At 37.3% G+C, this 18,312-nt stretch overlaps 1 protein-coding gene across 2 annotated transcripts in view; it reads left to right on the forward strand.

Moving 5' to 3' along the window:
- Positions 1–12,367, forward strand: part of THBS2 (thrombospondin 2) — a 35,233-nt gene extending 22,866 nt beyond the window's left edge. For both annotated transcript variants that reach the window (XM_068939115.1, XM_068939116.1), the window contains exons 16-22: positions 359–477; positions 2,136–2,370; positions 5,428–5,655; positions 6,112–6,383; positions 7,326–7,423; positions 9,728–9,867; positions 10,556–12,367. In XM_068939115.1, coding sequence (XP_068795216.1) covers positions 359–477; positions 2,136–2,370; positions 5,428–5,655; positions 6,112–6,383; positions 7,326–7,423; positions 9,728–9,867; positions 10,556–10,563 — 1,100 coding nt within the window. In that variant the 3' untranslated portion in view covers positions 10,564–12,367. The remainder of the gene's footprint in view (positions 1–358; positions 478–2,135; positions 2,371–5,427; positions 5,656–6,111; positions 6,384–7,325; positions 7,424–9,727; positions 9,868–10,555) is intronic.
- The last annotated feature ends 5,945 nt before the right edge of the window (positions 12,368–18,312 follow it).

Below are 18,312 nucleotides of genomic sequence, written 5' to 3' on the forward strand. Positions count from 1 at the left end.
TTATTCAAAAAGAAAGAAAGAATTCACTCATTTGTTCATTACTTTAATAAATGTAAAATCTATGTAAAAAAAGAGCAAGTTCTTCAGACATAATGAGCCCTTAGGCTAGCAAAATCTCTTTGGAAAAGAAAAATAGAAGTGTTTAGTATAACAAGAAAAGTGAGATGGATACCATATTTTTTTCTAATAGTAGTCTTTTTACAATTTCATTTTTCAGTGTGCTGTTTTAGCAATCAGAAGGCGTATGAACCCCTTAAGAGCCTTTCTTCTGTAGTGATGACTCCTATTGTGTATGGTTATCTGTGTTGGATGCTGAATCATTCTAATTTCCTTGCTTTTTTTTTTCCCCCTCCCTCAGACATTTTTAATGAACGAGATAACTGTCCTTACGTCTACAACACAGACCAGAGTGATACAGATGGTGATGGTGTTGGTGATCAGTGTGATAATTGTCCATTGATGCATAATCCAGACCAGGTAAATGTTAGGCACAGTTTCATTAATGGTAATGTTGGAACAATGGCAGAGATGAAAAGGAAAACGTCTGAGGAAATAACTGAAGTTGTTACTATTTCTGTTACAGCTGCGTAATGCAAATAGACTGAAGGAACTGTACTGCATGCGTGCATCTAGTATCTTCACATGTGTGGCCCATACCACAATATACTGCACCACTTGTCAAAGTCCTGGGAGCAGTGCTCTTGGATAACCTGACACATTTTGTTATCCCCTGAAAGTCTGAGGAAGGGGATGATCAGAAGCTGGAGGAAGATGGGGGTAGGAAGAGTAGGCTGTGAGGAACAGGAGAGGTACTGGGCCAGAGGGGCAGACGGAAAGGAAAGATAGAAAGCTACTGGTGCTGGAGAGGCTCTGAGATAAAGTATCCCTTGTTTTACCTGCGCACACGTATAAATTGCACTGATGTTATATTGTAGACTTTTTAGCAGAAAATGCATGGCTATATATGTGGAAATAGAGTGATAAAAGAGATAATCTTGCCCATGAGGACTCTCTGTCTAAAAGGAAAGGGCTAAGAAGGGAAACAACGATAGAAAGCTCAGTTGTTTGTCAAAGGATGCAGAACAGTTCAGAAGAGTAAAACGGTAAAAAAGAGAAACAGTAAAACATCTTTTTCAATACTTCTCAAGGGTGCAGCACGTTAATTCTGTCTTTTGTGCAGGTGAATGCTCCTGGATTTATAGTAATGCAGAGTTAATGAAATTTGCTTCATTGTAGGACTCATAATAATATTACTGAGGTCAACAACAGTCTTTCATACCATTTGAAAAAAAACTTACAGAAACAAAAAGCTTTATATGAGAGCTGCACAAATTACACAGAACTGAATTGGGATAATAAATTCACATGAGAGAATATTTGGCTATTTGAACTGCATACAATCATGCACACTCATATTGCAGGCACAAAATATTAATTATAGTCAAGGGAAGAACTTTACAACACAGCAGTCTGTTTTGTTAAGTGGTTACATCAGAGCTCCAATCTTTAATGTTTTGAAAGAATACTCCTGTGTCCATTTCAAATTCTAGCGTTGTTACAGGAATTGCTGTCAGTCCCTGTTACCTGTAGGGCGAGCAGATGGGTCTGTGTTGCTTATTCTCCCATCTCAGCTTGTCGGATCTGTTTGTATTGAATGAAAGGAAAGTAGAATGACAACACCTTTAATTCTTTTGTACCCTCAAGCCCTTAGAATGTTTTCTTCCCCTGTGGCAAGTCCAGATATTCTCAGGGCTGCATTTAGTATGCCTGAGTTTGGTCCATGTGCGGATAAGCAATGTCAAGCACACAGAAGCATCCACGTAAGTGCAGCGCCCAGATTGCAACATCCCCATGATCTAGACGACATGAGAGAAAGATGAATGAAGATCATGACCACGGACCTGCCCTGGATATATCTTGGGGACCAGATCTGATGCACTGATAGCAGTGTAAACAGCTATAATAATCCTATAGTTTGTAATTATGTTTGTGCTTTAAGGACAGATGCCATCACATTATTACTTGTGCCAGAGAAGTCCTTGAAGAGAAACGCTGAGAAATAAAGTAATAGGCTATCCCTACTTTTACTTTTAGTAAAAATAAAAAAAATCACTTTTTTCCTCCTCCTTTGGTAGACTGATGCAGATAATGACCTTGTTGGTGACCAGTGTGACAATAATGAGGACATAGATGAAGATGGTCATCAGAACAACCAAGATAACTGCCCTTACATCCCCAACGCTAACCAAGCTGACCATGATAAGGATGGTAAAGGGGATGCCTGCGATCCTGATGATGACAATGATGGTGTTCCTGATGACAGGGACAATTGTCGCCTTAGATACAATCCTGAGCAGGAGGACTCAGATGGTAAGAATAATATAGTATGAACTTGATTTAGTTCTTAGTATCCACTTCTGATCTTAGGGTATTCATATTTGTTTAAGAGAAAGACTTCAGAACAAACTGAGATGGTTTTGACACGGTAGACCTGGACACTGATGGAACTGCACTGGCCAGTTTGGCTCAGAGTTAGAGCGTTAAGAAACCTCTTTATGAGAGAGGGTCAAATACCCAAATGTTCTTATAGAAAAACATCTTTTCAACCCAAAGCGCTTTATATTTCCAATATAGTTCATATTTTAAATGGCTGCAAAAGTTAGAACTGATTTGCTTCATTTTCGAAACAAGATGTTTTCTGAAAATTAAAATGAAAAAAAGATGGTGTACAGCTCTGTTCTGTGTTGGAAAATGGAATACTTCTCCATTTAAAAAAAAATCTAAAATTATGATTGCCTTTTACATATTTTGTTAAAAAAATTGATGAGCCGTTCTAAAATTTACTTTACAGGCAAGTAGCTGTAAATCTGTCTTGATGTACACATTTTTTTTTAACGAATATGTCATTTTTCTTTTCTACAGTTCTTGTACTAAAGTGTTGCTGGTCACCCTCAAATGATCCAATAGGTTCAGCAGTATTTCAGAAGTGAAACAGTAATAATTTCACAGTAATACATGTAATTTAGAAAACATTTATGATCCTTTGAAAACCACTGTAATATATCTGTGAGTAATGGCATTTGCGATGAATACATGTGAGCAATTTCTATTTTGAGTTATACAACTTGCTGGAGTCATTCCACGGTTGTGTTGGTGAAATTGAAAACAGAATTTGGTTCCTACACAATATAGTTTCCTGTGCATTTAGAAAGACAAAATCCTGAGCCCTGAGTTCCTGGTAAAATAACTGTTTGCAGTAGGAAGCTTCTGGTTGGTAGTCAGTATCCGTACTTGGATTGCTTTACCTTTCAATCTGACGATATAATGGGAGTATCTTTGTGTTTGCCAGTCTCTGGAATGGCCCCTTCATTTCAGGAATATCCCAAAACAAGGGTGGACCTAAAATGGGGTAGCTTGCTATAGTCAGCCATCACCTGGATTTGCAAGTGAGACTACTTTTATGTATGATGTAAGTATTCACTAAAAAGAGTAAATTAAAACAGTTTAGCCAGCTCATCGTTATCATCACGGGCAGGTCCAACACAAAGCTCGGAAAAGAGATAAATAAAGCCAAAAGATGCTCCCACGCTCTTAAAAGATGTGAGCATTTACAGACGAAGCCCTGGAGAGAGCTGTTGGATGTGGCTGGATAAACAAATGCTTTCTAACTTTCTTGAAACAATGTTGTCAGCAGCAGCTCAGTACCAAACGGAGCGTCAGCAGGCCTTTCAAGAATTACTTCTTTGATCCTGGCAAAGGGAATAAAGCTGGAAATTCACTCTTTCTCTCTAAGTGCTAAGATTAAAAAAAAAAAAAATGCAGGAGCACACAGCTGGTCAGGATTTGGAGTTCTCCATGGCCGATTGCCAGAGTGGAAAATGGAACCACTTTACCAACTATCTAACTGCAGAAAGTCTTTGAGATATTGGATGCTTTTTTTCACTGCTATATACACGTGTGTGTGCGTGTATATATATGTATATACATATATATATGTATGCATATATATGTATGTGTGTAAACATACACACATATATATGTATATATATTTCATTCTCCTTTCTTTCTGAAGGCTTCATCATTGAATGATACTGTGCTGTTTACACACATTAATTTAGCTTTGCTTTTGTGTCCACGAGGCTTGATAATGGACTAATTGGATCATTGCTCTGTCCCACTGCGTTAATTCTTTTGTTCTTAGAGTAGTTGCAAAATCTTAGATTAAAAAAAGCAGATGCTCAGCTACATGAGGATCAAAACCAATTAGCTAGTGATTCTAGTTTTACATTAGTACCCAGGGTAAGATCTAGTGATTTCTGTTGTGAAAATCAGAGCCATTTGCTAATTCGTTTGTGTTCTTGTCTAGCCAAATCTGTTGTCTTTATTTTAAGAGTTTATATGATTATATGCCACTGAATAACAGTGGCATTGGCCGTGGGGCTTTGGGAGGGGAGGGAGAATGTCTCCTTTCACTATCTGCTATTCCAGGCAAAAGACGTCTACTGGTTTCCACCAATATTGTAGGTAAATTAAGAAGGGAGATAATTTTTAGTGTCTTTTTTAATATTGAGCATAGTGAAAAGATTGAGCAGCAGCTCAGCTGTACCTGACCTATATGTGTTTTTAGGTTCTCTAAAAGGCTTCTTGCAGTTCAGATAACAATATGTAATATTTCCATACCTCCAAGTCTAGTCCAGCTGGATAGTTCTTTTCTCTTTTCTTGTATCTTCCTGTTGTCTCTAAGACAAATTGTTCTACTGCAAATAAAATAATGACTAGGCATGTATGCATATTTTACTGTAATACTATCTCTACTTTCTCTTGACATAGAGGTGACATTTCTACGATCTGAAGCACCCTTGATGGAATGTTTTGGAAAGAATCTTGAGAGACAGAGATAAAAGTCTTAAAGTTGAATATCTTCAGTAGTATATAGGGATTTAATAATGGACAGGAAGGTTAAGATTTTCAACAGTATTGCTTGAATTCACTTACACTGCACCTATTTAAGCATGGCCTTGTATCCACATCTGGGAGAAATCAAACTTAAAATGTGGTACACACGTTAGTAAATTACCCTGACATTGAAAACTCCCAACTCCCCCCGTCCTGATTTTTAAGCAGTATATGGACTATGGGCCAGATTGATCACTGTCATAAGCCCATCAGCAGGACGACTTTATTATTTTGGCCCTGATCCAAGTCAGTAACTTCTGAGCTAGCGTATGGCCTCCAGTCTTTATGAGTAATTTTTCAAATGGATTTTCAGAGAATGAGGCTTTATGTGGAGTCATTTGGAGCCCTCTTTGAGAAACAGGAAAGTAACATACTCATACGCATCACAAATTTCTTCCATTAATCAGAGAGCTGTTAAGAAGGATGGCTACATTGCTAACAACTGTGTTTCCTTATGCATATTGCTAATAGGTGATGGCAGAGGTGACATTTGCAAAGATGATTTCGACAATGACAATGTCCCAGATATTTATGATGTATGCCCTGAAAATAATGCCATCAGTGAAACTGACTTCAGGAAGTTCCAGATGGTCCCCTTGGACCCCAAGGGAACAGCTCAGATTGATCCCAACTGGGTTATTCGCCACCAAGGCAAGGAACTGGTGCAGACTGCCAACTCTGATCCTGGAATAGCTGTAGGTGAGTATCAAATGTCAGCCAGCATATTTGAAAAAGTAACCAGTGATCTAAGGATTAAAGAAAAAAGAAAAAGGGGATAAACATACCTTTTGGTGCTCTGAGCTTGTGACTGAAGCATGGGCACAGTGTATATGCCCAAATTAAGAATAGCTCAATATTGTTTACCTTTGTTTACCCTTGTAACTTATCATTGACTATAACACATAAAATATCCAGTCCAAGAACTTGACCTAAATATAGTGCTGTTGTCTTCAGTGCCCCTTATAGACAATTTATCTCTCTCTCCATGAGTTAGGTAGGCAAATGTAACTACCTCTCTCTTACAGGTAGGGAAACTGAAAAAGAAGATAGTTTACGACTCCTGGAGAAACTTGGGATCAGAGCTGGGACTTCTGGGCATGGGCAGCCAGACCTGATGTTCTGACTGAATGGTTTGTGTCTTTCATCCTCTCCCAGGCTATGATGAGTTCAGCTCTGTTGACTTCAGTGGCACGTTCTATGTTAACACTGACCGCGATGATGACTACGCTGGCTTTGTGTTTGGCTATCAGTCCAGCAGTCGGTTTTATGTCCTGATGTGGAAGCAGGTCACTCAGACCTACTGGGAGGACAAACCCACCAGGGCGTATGGCTATTCTGGTGTGTCACTCAAAGTAGTGAATTCAACAACCGGTACTGGTGAACACTTGAGAAATGCTCTCTGGCACACAGGAAACACCCCTGGACAGGTGAGAGATTTAAAACTTAAGGCCAGTGATGATGTGTGATTAGTGCTTCAGAAAGAAGAGGGGTGCCTGGAAATGAATTTTCTTTCATACCTCACTTAAACTAAATTATCAGCTTTTTCTTAAATTGACATATTTTTATTGTCAGTAATAACATTTCTGTTGCATTTCAAAGAAAACATAATGTATAAAAAATTAAATAGAGAAAAAATTACGTGTATAAAAGGGACAATGTAGTATAGTTCAAAGAAGAAAGAAGTAAGAGATCTCTGCTCTCCACAAATCCTTTGTGACCTCTATATTGGAACTTAAGATACTTACTTCTTTAATATTCCAGCTTGTTTGAATTATACTTTGTTTAGAGTGAGAGCCAAAGAAAAAAGAAATGAAAACAAAGAGAGAAAGTTTGCTGCTGTTCCAAGTAGGCCCCAGCCGTGGAAGAAACTTGTGCCTTTTGGAAATCAAGTTAGTGAGGCTTCACGTGTGCATAGGAATTCCACACTTTGGAGTTTGCTGCGGGAGCAAGGCCTTGACAGAATGTTACTGTGCCAGTTTTAAAAGAATAGCCTATAGGCAATAACATTTGTGCAAGCTGCAGTCCCTTTCCTTCAGTTGAGCTGCTCACACACCTGCGCTGCCAGATTCGATGCTGCTTCTCCTATCTGTGTATGTGCAAAGAGGCAGGACTTCCCAAAGGAAGTCAGACTAGATGCTCTAATGGTCTTCACTGGCTTCAAATATGAAACTACAGATGAATAACTGATAGCTTACTAAAGACAGGAATTTTCATGGCTTTCGCTAGAGGTGAACAGACTAAGAGGTATGCTGATTATACCATCAAATTATTTTTAGTTTTGTACTCTGCAGCAAATAGTCTGTGCCTGCATATATACAGTTACTGGAGTATGGTCTGTTTCTAATAAGGCATTCATATTCCTACTGTAGGTGCGTACTTTGTGGCATGATCCCAAGAACATTGGCTGGAAAGATTATACTGCTTACAGGTGGCATCTGATTCATAGGCCTAAAACAGGACTAATAAAGTAAGAAATGTTTCTGTGCCTCTCTCTTCTAGTAGCCTAACTTTTGTCTGTGTTGATATAACAGCTATTTTATTAGTCTGTTAGTTCTAGCGATGGTGATCCTTTCATGACTGTTTGTTTTCTTATTTGGGACATGTTGTTGTCTTTAGAATAACAATATAGATTAATATTTAGATTTTTTTTTCAGATGTATTTAATTTAGTTTCGATGGTTCAATATTTACATCACCTAAATATTCTTAAATTAAAAAAAAAAATCTCAATGGCTCTTCTGTAAAATGAACAGGGATTCTTAAGCAAAACTCAAAGCAAGATTATAGCCTGAGATTCCTCCCAGCCTTTGGAATTTGAATGAATGAAATTAATTAGAAACATCAGAATTGCCACAGGGAAGCAGCCCAATGGCCTGTCTACTTCAGCATCCTGTCTCCAGTAGTGGCTTATATGAGATACTTCAGAAGTATCCACAAGCACATCTGTAATGCACATAAAAAGGAGCTATGGCGTATTACTTTCCTTAGACTCAGCTGTGTATCTGATGTTCTAGAGAATGAGCATCAACTGTCCATGTCATTTTTATCTTGCACTAACTACTGTAACTGAAAAGTATGTTTTTAGTGGGGCAGAGTCGGATCTTACTTCTTAAGGTCTGCTTATTTTGTACTTTAGTATGAGCAGGGTGGTTACATTTGACTGTGTAAAGGCCAAATTTGGGTAAAAGAAATTATTTGGAAAAACTAAATTATCTGGCTTTTGGAAGGAAAGGAAAAATATTTTTGCATATGCTGTCATTCTTTATGCATCAAAGTATGAAAGAAGCATTGACTGGTACAGGTTAAAAAGAAACTTAACTCGTTCATTGTTCATTCATGTTGCTGTTACTGTATCTTCCTTTGAAGAATCTAGTCAATGTCAGATAAAGGTTATTTCAGCTGGCATCCCATTAGATCAAGCTATCCGGACAAATTCTATGGTCTAGGGCATTAAATTCCTTCATTCTGTAGGACATGTTGATAAGAAATAAAAACTTACAGCTATATTTGTGAAATAATTGAAGATATTATTTGTACAGAAATAGGAATGTAATATTAACAGGATGGGAACTGGGTAATTTTTTTGGTGGGATGAATAGTTGATTGACCTCTCTTCCTATGTGTTTTGGGCTGTCAATTTTGAGAATTCAGTTTAAGTCCAGGGACGTGAACATGGAAAACTGTCAGAGTTTTAGGAGTCGTTCTTTTTGCTTTTCCTTAAATACTGTTTTCAGGGCCCAGATTCATACTGGGCTTTGGGCTTCTCTTAGAAAATGAAGCACACCTCAAATTAGAGCAAGTCCTAGACATGGAGGAGACACAGGTTTGAATTGCCTTTCTGCCTCAGCTGAAATCTGTCCCTAACCTTTGAGTTATAGGGAACTGCTTGAGTGTGTTCCACTCCTTGTAAAGCCGTTCCACTTCGTATAGCTAATGAAATACCAGTTTGAGCAGGACTGTAGTTCTCTCTTCCTGAGAGTGCTCTACTCTACTATAGAGACACTTTGCATTTGGCCCAAAGGCTGTTTTAGGAGATTGAGAGCCTAAGAACCTTCACTTACTCTCCCATGAGAAGTGGAAAATCCAGTTTCAAGGAACAGGAACCAATCTGGTGGAGAGGGAAAATGGAGAGGTCTTTTGGCTCCTAGGTGGGTGCCTGAATTACTCATAAGTTGGAAAAGAAGGACTTAGTTCTCTCTTACATTTGTGAGTCTAGTTGTTTGTGTCCAAATCCTTCCAGCTTTCATTAGGCACTTAAAAGGTTTGAAATGAAATTCAACATGTCTCCAATTAAATGTTTGCTTTTACCCTAAAGGAATAGTTCTTCCAATTTCTTATGTTGGCCCTTGCACCAAAAGATAGATAAATCGGTGATTCATGCAGCTGTCAAGATGACTTTAGGTGATGTGGCTAAATCTTGTGTTAACCTCTGGGTTCACAGGGACATGGGCTTATCAATGAATGATAGTACATGACAGTTCATTCCAGGAGACATGACTACGAAATAAAGAATTGGGAAATCTTTTGCACATGATGGGCATAAAATTACTAATGGAACAGCCCTACTGCTTCTGATTAATGTGTTTTGGCAGCCAGCCAGGTGGGCGTGAGATAGAATTGAGGAGCAGTTCTTACAATGAAGTTGTGCTATCTGTTGCCTTATTAGAAACAAATTCGGAATGAGTTCTTGGAAACTCTTACCAGCCCTTAGCACTGGACACATGCCATTATCCTCCTGTTCTAATTTATAATATGTTTGTTCTTCTTTACAGAGTTTTAGTGTATGAAGGGAAGCAAGTCATGGTGGATTCCGGACCAATCTATGATACAACCTTTGCTGGTGGACGATTAGGTCTTTTTGTCTTCTCTCAAGAGATGGTCTATTTCTCTGACCTCAAATATGAATGCAGAGGTTAGTTGCAGAATTGTCTGGAAAGTTCTCATACATTTGATACCTATGTAGCAAGTACAAAACATGGAGATGAAAAGTATCCTTTAGTTGCAGAAAGCAATTGATAGTACAGCATCTAGTAAATCTTGATTTGTTAAAATACCATGGATGTCTTTTGCCCCTATAGTAATCTCAATTTGAATAACAAAACACAGATGTTTAATAGTACCCACCTGGAAAAAATGAGATAGAATTCTAACTGTATATCTTATTAGAATTCTATATATTTATCCACTTTCCTTTGTAAGCTATTTCAGTATGTCCTGCGGGCACACAGAGACTTCTGGATCACCCTTCTTTCGAGAGGAATAAAGAGGAGAACAGATATTTTTAATGAGCATGTCTGTGTATTGTGCCTTCTCCAAAATGTTTTGAAATACAGCTAATGTCTTCTCAGTTTTCTTATATATGATTATATATATACATATATACATAGAGAGAGAAAGATGCACATATGTGTGTGCATGTCTCTATGTATAATCTGCTTTTATATAAACGTGATCACCTTTGTATGAAAATGCAGAACAGGAAGTATTGTGCTGCATCCATTCTGCTGCATCATGATGGCATTCTGTTCCAGTCTGAATGAATTCCAAATCAAATAAAACAACCACAGTAATTAATATCTTTTTCCCCCCGTTTCTTTCAGATGCTTGAGCAATGGTTGCTGTAAAGTACTGTAGATGCCGTGCAACCTAGACACCTCAGTACATCCTGGTACTCCCAGTTTCTGTTTTTGTGTACCTCCTTCTCTGTCCTCATGCTCCACTGACCAGGTATCTCCCTGCTGCCAGGAGTGTCTCAGCCATCCCTCCACCCAAGTGCCTTCTCACAGCCAGGACTAATGAAACTGAAATGTGAGCGTCCGACCCACCAATGAAGCAAAAGCAGATTGATACATTAGAACGCTTTTGTAGAGTGAAAACTTAGCAAGACGTGTTTATCTGTCTTTTTAAGGAATAACGTTTACATATAAAAATGTAATTTCTAAATGTATTTATATATATATGGAGAAAAAAGGGGGATAATGATTATTATTCATTGTCTTTAAGTGAGGGGAAAAAAAGTGTTTGAATAACTCTTTAGGTGTATGGTTGACACTTCCTTGCTCTGATCAGGGCTGGACCTCCGTAACACACACCCTCTAATCTCAACAAAATAAAGAGGGCTGCACCAACAGTATCTATTACTAACAATGAAAAAGCCTTTGGAGAATAAAGCAAAGGTCAATTAGGAAGATTTCGTGATCCAAAAAGATGTCCTTCAGCTGATGAGGATGCCTTTTAATAACATCCATTAAGGTTAGAGTTGGTAGAAATGTCAAATTTGCAACCTAAAACATTGCCTACTATTGTAGACTTAGTTAAGTTTTGTTTGGCTTGAATTAGAAACTCCCATGTGACAAGGAAGAGTGATCAAATTAAACATCCTTGGCTATCACCGCTGTCAGGATGACTTTCATAAAATGATTTCTGGTTGTTCCATTTCCATTTTGTTTTACATTCCCTCGTAATAAAAAAAATATTCCATGACCGTGTGGAGCAAAATGAACCTGAACCACTTTCCCACCTCTGCTGCAAAAAGCACTTTGACATCCTAAATCCTGATCTGGGTTTTTGAAAAGGTGGCAACACTACTATTACTTAATTTGGTAACATATGAATTTAAGGTTCCAATTATAAATATTTTGTTAATATTTATTATGATTATCACATTGAGCTGCTTGATAATTTATTTTAAAGCATGTCGTATAATGTATTAGTAATACACTTACAAATAAAGGTATTTTAAAGCTATTCAAAAAGCGTATCGCAGTATGTAGATATTGTCAAAGCATGGCATACACTTAAACACATATTTTCATGGGTTATATTCATGTATGCTTTAAAGTTAAATGAATAATAATAAGGAATTTATAAATGGAACCTTAATATATATCCGGTTACCCTAATTTTAATATTTTATATTGTTACGTATGTCTGCTGTATATAGAAATTTTAAAATAATGCTGAAGGGATACCAGTGTTTATTCTAAACAGATACAACAGTTATTCAGATATACAGTAGTATAAACATGTTTAACTTTTTGTTTTGTTTAAGTTGTATGAGCTTTGTTCACAAAAAGAACACTTGTTGGTGTAATTTTATTCATAGATGGGTTTACTAATGGAATAATACAGTAACTTTGCCTTCTTGTAGGGCACAGTGAGCTAAATGTCAACTCTATTTTTTCTCCCTTGAAATAGATTTTGTTGCTATATACATTAGAAAGAAATCCATTTCTGGCTTTATTGCACATTTTATAATGTTCATATTATCAAATCTTTTTTTTTTTTTTTTTTCCAAATCCTCTTTATGAGGTTTTAAAGTTTGTTTCAGTTTCTTCCTTTTGGTGTTTCAAATTGTATCCCCAAGTCTAGAGGAGAAGGGAGGGTGACTTCATTAAATGTAATGATTGTAATGGCTGTGTAGGGTTTTTTGTTTTCTCAAAGAGAGACATCAGTGTGGGGATGAAGATGTTAATATTTAGACTGTATCATAATTTTCCTATTCTATGTAAATTATTTATGATGTTTTTTCTTCTATTTCTTTTTCATTTTTTCCTTGCAAGTATGTGTGTTTGTGTGTCTGTGAGAGAGAGAGAGTGTGAGATCGATGAAATTTCACTTTGTTTTGCCAAAGATTGTAAATAATTATTTATTTGTTTACATGGACGGATTCTATCATTTAACGTCCTGATTCATTTAGTCAGATCCTCATTTATATATATATATATATATATATATTTTAAGAAACTAATGATAGGAAATAAACTGTAAAAAGGTTTTATAAAAAAAAAATCTCTTTACCTTTTTTATAGTTATAAATGTTTCATTAAAAAAAAAAAAAAAAAAGCCCCTTCTCCAGAACTCTCAGCTAAATAAGCCTCTTGTCTTGCTATAAACCATTTCATTTCAAACAAACCAACAAATCTGTCGCTTGGTTACAAATCACTTGCTATTTTTTAAGGATGTAAAGGGCAGCTTTCCTAGTCCTACTGACAAAAGACATCATTCCACATGAAGTCTTAATCTGGCAAACTGTCCAAAGTTTTATTTATGTTGTTGCAATTGAGAAATTTTGGCCCTTCTTTTTTTTGTTGGCCTCGTACTCACATTCTCTGTATTGGATCTTGTCCCATATCTTTGAAGAAATATATGATCCTCTTCTGTAACTGTTTCTGCTGTGAATCCCATTTAAGTCACTGGGTATGTTTGTGTGAACAAAGATTGCCTTCCAGCTGAAGAATTTCATGGACAAGTTCTCAGTGAAAATTTCAACAGAATAAGATAACAAGGAAAAAAACAATTCTTTGCATGACATTTTTTTACCATGAATAAGAACTGCTCCCCAGGAGGGGAGCTTGAATCAGATTGGTAAAAATAATGTCCATCATGCTAAAAGGCCCCAATTTTGAGGTATGAACTCAAATTATATTCTCTTATAAATATCCCAGCAATCCACATGGTATGGCCTTTGGTTCCAGTGAGAGCTGGAAGGTTGTTCTGATTACATATCCCGAGTACTCAGAACATTACACAACAAAGTTGTATGCTCTTCACCGTGGTCTTTTGATGAATCCTTTGAACCGCTTTGTTGAGTGGTAGCTCTATTCTATTCTGCTGCAAGGACAGAACTAATTGGCATTATAATCAAGAGTGATCAAGATCTTGCTACCCATATTCTGAAGAGTCCCATTTTAAATCTGTGGTATGGATCTGTGAGAATAAAGTGTCATCAGGATTAAGAGTTTTGAGCATGAACACTTAATGGTGATTCAGATAAAGTAAAGAAAAGAATTCCTTCATGACAACAAAACAAAATCCTACAAAATGAACCTGCTGCTGGAAACCAGTGAAACCATGAAAACAGTGCAGCACTAGTACAGGGCCTCTGAAAAACAGAGACGAAAGGTCCAAAACAACAGGTACTGCTGTGAATACATCAGTGCGTAAAAAAGCAGTAACATTCTCTGACCTCTGTTCATAGTCCTAACTACAGGCTCCTGAAGATGCTCAAGAATTATTTGGCTAATTTTGAAAAAAATGTATATTTAAAGATTTTGCAGCCTCCCTAATTCTTGTTTCCGGAGGGATAAAGGCATGGAAAAAGAAGGCCTGAAATTCCTAGAGAGAAGCTGTTTTTCTCATTGTAGGAAATAGTGAGTAGACATGGGATCTGATTCTGAAACTGGCTTTTGTGTGATAGTGGACAGATTTTTTTTCAATTCCCTAAGCATCACACTCCCATCTGCTAAAAGTCAGTGATGACATTTCCTTCTCTTTAAGGATCTTTTGGTAAGTTTGATGTATCTTACTGTTTCTGGGCCAGCCGAAAAAACAGGGAATCCTGTAACTCCCATGAAATAAAGTTCTGACAAGACTTCTTGTCCACTTTTAAAATTTGGCTATTTCAGTTAAACTTTAGATAAGCCTCTGAATTCTGAAAAGTTAAGCTGAACTCCCAACCTTTACAGATTTGTTCATCTTTATAGTAGCACATATACAATGTTTTCTACTAGAAAGGAAGGCAAAAACCTGCCCAAGGATTATACCTGTAGTTTCTCATATCAGGCAGCCCAAAAATTAGCATGATGAATGCTAACATCTGTGTCAACCACTTGCTAACTTCACAGTGAGGCAGAAGCTGAACAGGATATCACAGTTAGTGGGTCAAATCCTCATCTTGGTCAGCTCATTGGGAGTTCTGCTGTGGACTTCAGTGGTGTCGAGGTGAGATTCAGGGTTTTACTTGCAGAGAAAACCTCCATAGAGAAAGAGCTCTAATGCTCACAGGGGAACATCTGCGCTGTAAAGCCGTTTGCAAAATAAATAACTATATAATAACTTGGCAGTCTTGCTCATAATGTAGAGAAGACCACCCTTGTTGATCAGGAAGAGGGACTTTGAATAAAAGAAACCTGGGACCTATTAAACTAAAGGCCCATCTGATCCATTATCCTGCTTCTTGAAAGCTACCAGTACCAAATGTGTCAGAGGAAGATGTAAAATCCTTACTGTTAAAAATGATATGTCAACATGCCTAGAGGGAAAATGTTTCTAACTTCAGGCAGTTAGTGGTTGGTTTCTGTCTTGATGCAGCTTATTTTACACTAACATAAATTCAAATATTCTTATTATTCATATAAATGCCTCATCTCTTTTTTTTTTATTCCCACTCTTGGCCTTTTTAAAATCTGTTGTGAGTTCTGGAGGTTGATTACATATGATGTACAGTGTAAATTTCCTTTTACCAATTTCAAGTCTGTTACTGTTTAATTTCATTGACGGGCTTTATTTCTCACAGACTTTGGAAAAGAGTGAGTGCTATATATTTCATTATATGGCTGTATATCAAAAAAAAAGAGATGATATTGTGCTTTGCCCTTGCTGTGTGTGTGCCAGCGTCTTTTATGGGTTTATGCAGTACATTAAAGGTAGACAAATTTTTCTCTGCTTTCTGAAAGGGTCAGCTCCCATGTTGTAATTCTGTTCAGGTACAGGATGGTACCCTGTGGTCATGGCCCTTTCCAGTTCTCTCTCTCTCTCTCTCTCTCTCTCTCTCTCTCTCTCTCTCTCTCTCATGTAGACACATCTATACACACACACACACACACACACACACACACATAGATATCTATATCTATCTATCTATCTATGTATAAAAGCTAAGATACTTTTCTTAATGTTAAGTAAATAGGTATATAAAAAAAGAATACACAGCTTGCTCTGCATATGGACATAGAGGATCGTAAATGGATCAGTGATAAGCCATATTAATGACAGAGATGTCCATTAAGAGTTAGAAAGCACAAAAATATGGACCTAAACTCTAGCCCAGGAAGTCTCAAAACTGCAGTCTGTCAGACATTATAAGGATACAAAGGGTAAGTGTCATTGTATGCTTTTCTTGTTCTTAATGTTTTCCCTAGAGATCCGCTGCCCGCCATTGTTGGAATCAAGGCAGTGAGTTGGATAGATATTTGATCTGACCTTCTGCAACCTTTTATTCAGTCAGCGGTTTTCCAGCCGTCTCGATATTTGTATAGCACTGTTTGGTGCTCTAGTTAGACATGAACAAGTTTAGTGGTGTTCATTTAGAAGCAAATGAATTCCTTTTCTGACATCTGCCGAGCATTTCTGGAGTCTTTTCATCACTGTTGAAGGCATCAGTCTCTGGACGCTGGAGGCAAGCATTGCAAATCACACTTTAAATCTTAGCAACAGCTGTAATAAGGTAACTTGGAAATTGTTTATAGCCACTTAGATTACGTAGTCATTCAGTAACCTCTAGGAGATATAGTCTCGACACTCCCTCTGTGAGACAATTTCCTCTCTTCAAATCTTGCTGACACAAAGGGAAAGAAGGGAGAGGGAGGTAAGCTGCAGGCACAGTCAGCTGCTGAGATGGATGAGTTTTGACCAACGCCCTTTTATATATGTGAAGAAAATGAAATCCAACCTTGTTCAATTTCATGCAAGGCAGGGTTCTATCAGGTCCTATCTTCTAATCATTCAACCTGTTTCTCTTCCTCCACTCTCTGCTGTAGTCTTCTTGCTGCTAGTAACAACATCCAATAGAAAATTTAGGGAAGGATCTGCCTATCCTTAGTACACAGTGATTCAAGTTATGACACAAACAATCTCAGCTTGCTTTAACAGATATTCAGAAGCAGTGGTTATGAATTGCTAAGACATGTCTTGCTGGTGAGACTTGAATATGTTAGAGCTGAAGCATAGCCCCTAAACAAATTAATCTATCCTGATTTCTGAGTCAGCAGCAGTGTTTCGGCTCTGTGATTTTGCAATCAGAAATAGAGGATCATGAGTTGGTCGTGGATTTAATCCAATGTGTTTTTCTGTACTCAGTAGCTGAGCTCTGATGATGAAGAAGTGGGGACAAAGTCTAAAGCTGAACACGGTGACATGTGGAGGATCACTAACTTTTTCAAGTGAAATTCATTTACAAAAAGATTGGCAATCATTACTTTAGACAATAGTACTTCTCCATTTAACACCTTCCAGTGATTTAAGAAACTTCCATGCCCAATCTTATTCTTACCTTTTTGGTTCATTTCCATATTTGGTAAATTTTTGTGAATAAAAATGAGAATTTTTTTTTTAATTAACAGTTGCGATCATTCTTAACTGCATGGGAGCATGGAAGCATGGAAGCTTAGCATGGAAGACGTAATCCCTCATCATATTTTTACTGAAATATGTTTTAGGAAGGACAGTTCTAAACAGAACCATTTTTCTCTTCCACAGAAAGAAAAAAAATGACTTCCTCCAATGGGACTTTTGAGGAGAAAAAAGGTACAACTAAAATTGCAGAAGGCAGGAGCTGGAATCTGTGGCCTAATTCTACTTGACCCACAAGGACAGCCAAGGAATTAGCTAAGGAAAGAAATTCTGTATGCAGCTATCCCTGTGCACAGTCCCCTACAGAGGGGTTGAGGGAAAGTATTTTAAGCATAGGCAACACAGCAGCCATGGAGCTGATCTGCAGACTCCTGTCCTCATGCCAATGCATCTGTCTACAGTCTAGTCCAGATTTAACACCTGAATGCTATGTTTAAGATTTTTTTTTTTTTCTTAATGATGTATAGAGACAGCTATACTATGATTAAAGGTATACTTGCCTACTTCTGCAATATTTGTGCCAGTGTTTTTTCCTTCTGTGAAATGGGGATTATTAATGCACCTGTAGGTCCCACAGGAATGTTTGGAAAGAGTTCTTAAGACTCTCCAGTTCAAAGTGTTGTGGTGTTGTAACCCTGTGAAGGATTGCTGTTTCTACCTCTTCATTCTCTTCCAGAATAAGTTGATAATATGGTGGCTGCTATTTTTCAAAAAATGCACATTGTTTAGCTCCACGTATCATGCATATACTTTCTTCCCTGTGTTGTTTTTTTTTTCAACAGAGCATGAAAAGACAGGAACATTGTCATGCGACATTGTAAATCACAGACTATTTCTTATCAGTTATTACTTCATATCAGTTATTTTGGTTCTACCCAATTCCCAAAACAGATAGGAGCCATTTTAGTTTTCACAGTACTCCATTTTCAGAAGAAAGAAATTATTTGGAAAACTACTACATTACTTTCAACAATTCAAAAGGAACTAATGCTTCATTTACACATATGGCCTTCTCATAAAGAGGATGTTTTCTTTTCTGTCCAGTTTTGAGTTAAGTTTGACTATTAATTTTAAAATGTTGACACTTCCAGATGGCATTGGAAAAGATTTTGTCAATGTACATTTTTGTCCCCATTCCTGCAATATTCTAGGGGAAATTTTGACACTGAAAGGTTGTTTGGAAAACCGTTGGGCTTGGGCGTCTAAATAACTCACGATGCAGAAC

Source organism: Struthio camelus, chromosome 3 (assembly GCF_040807025.1).
Source record: "Struthio camelus isolate bStrCam1 chromosome 3, bStrCam1.hap1, whole genome shotgun sequence".
NCBI classification, from domain to species: Eukaryota; Metazoa; Chordata; class Aves; order Struthioniformes; family Struthionidae; genus Struthio; species Struthio camelus.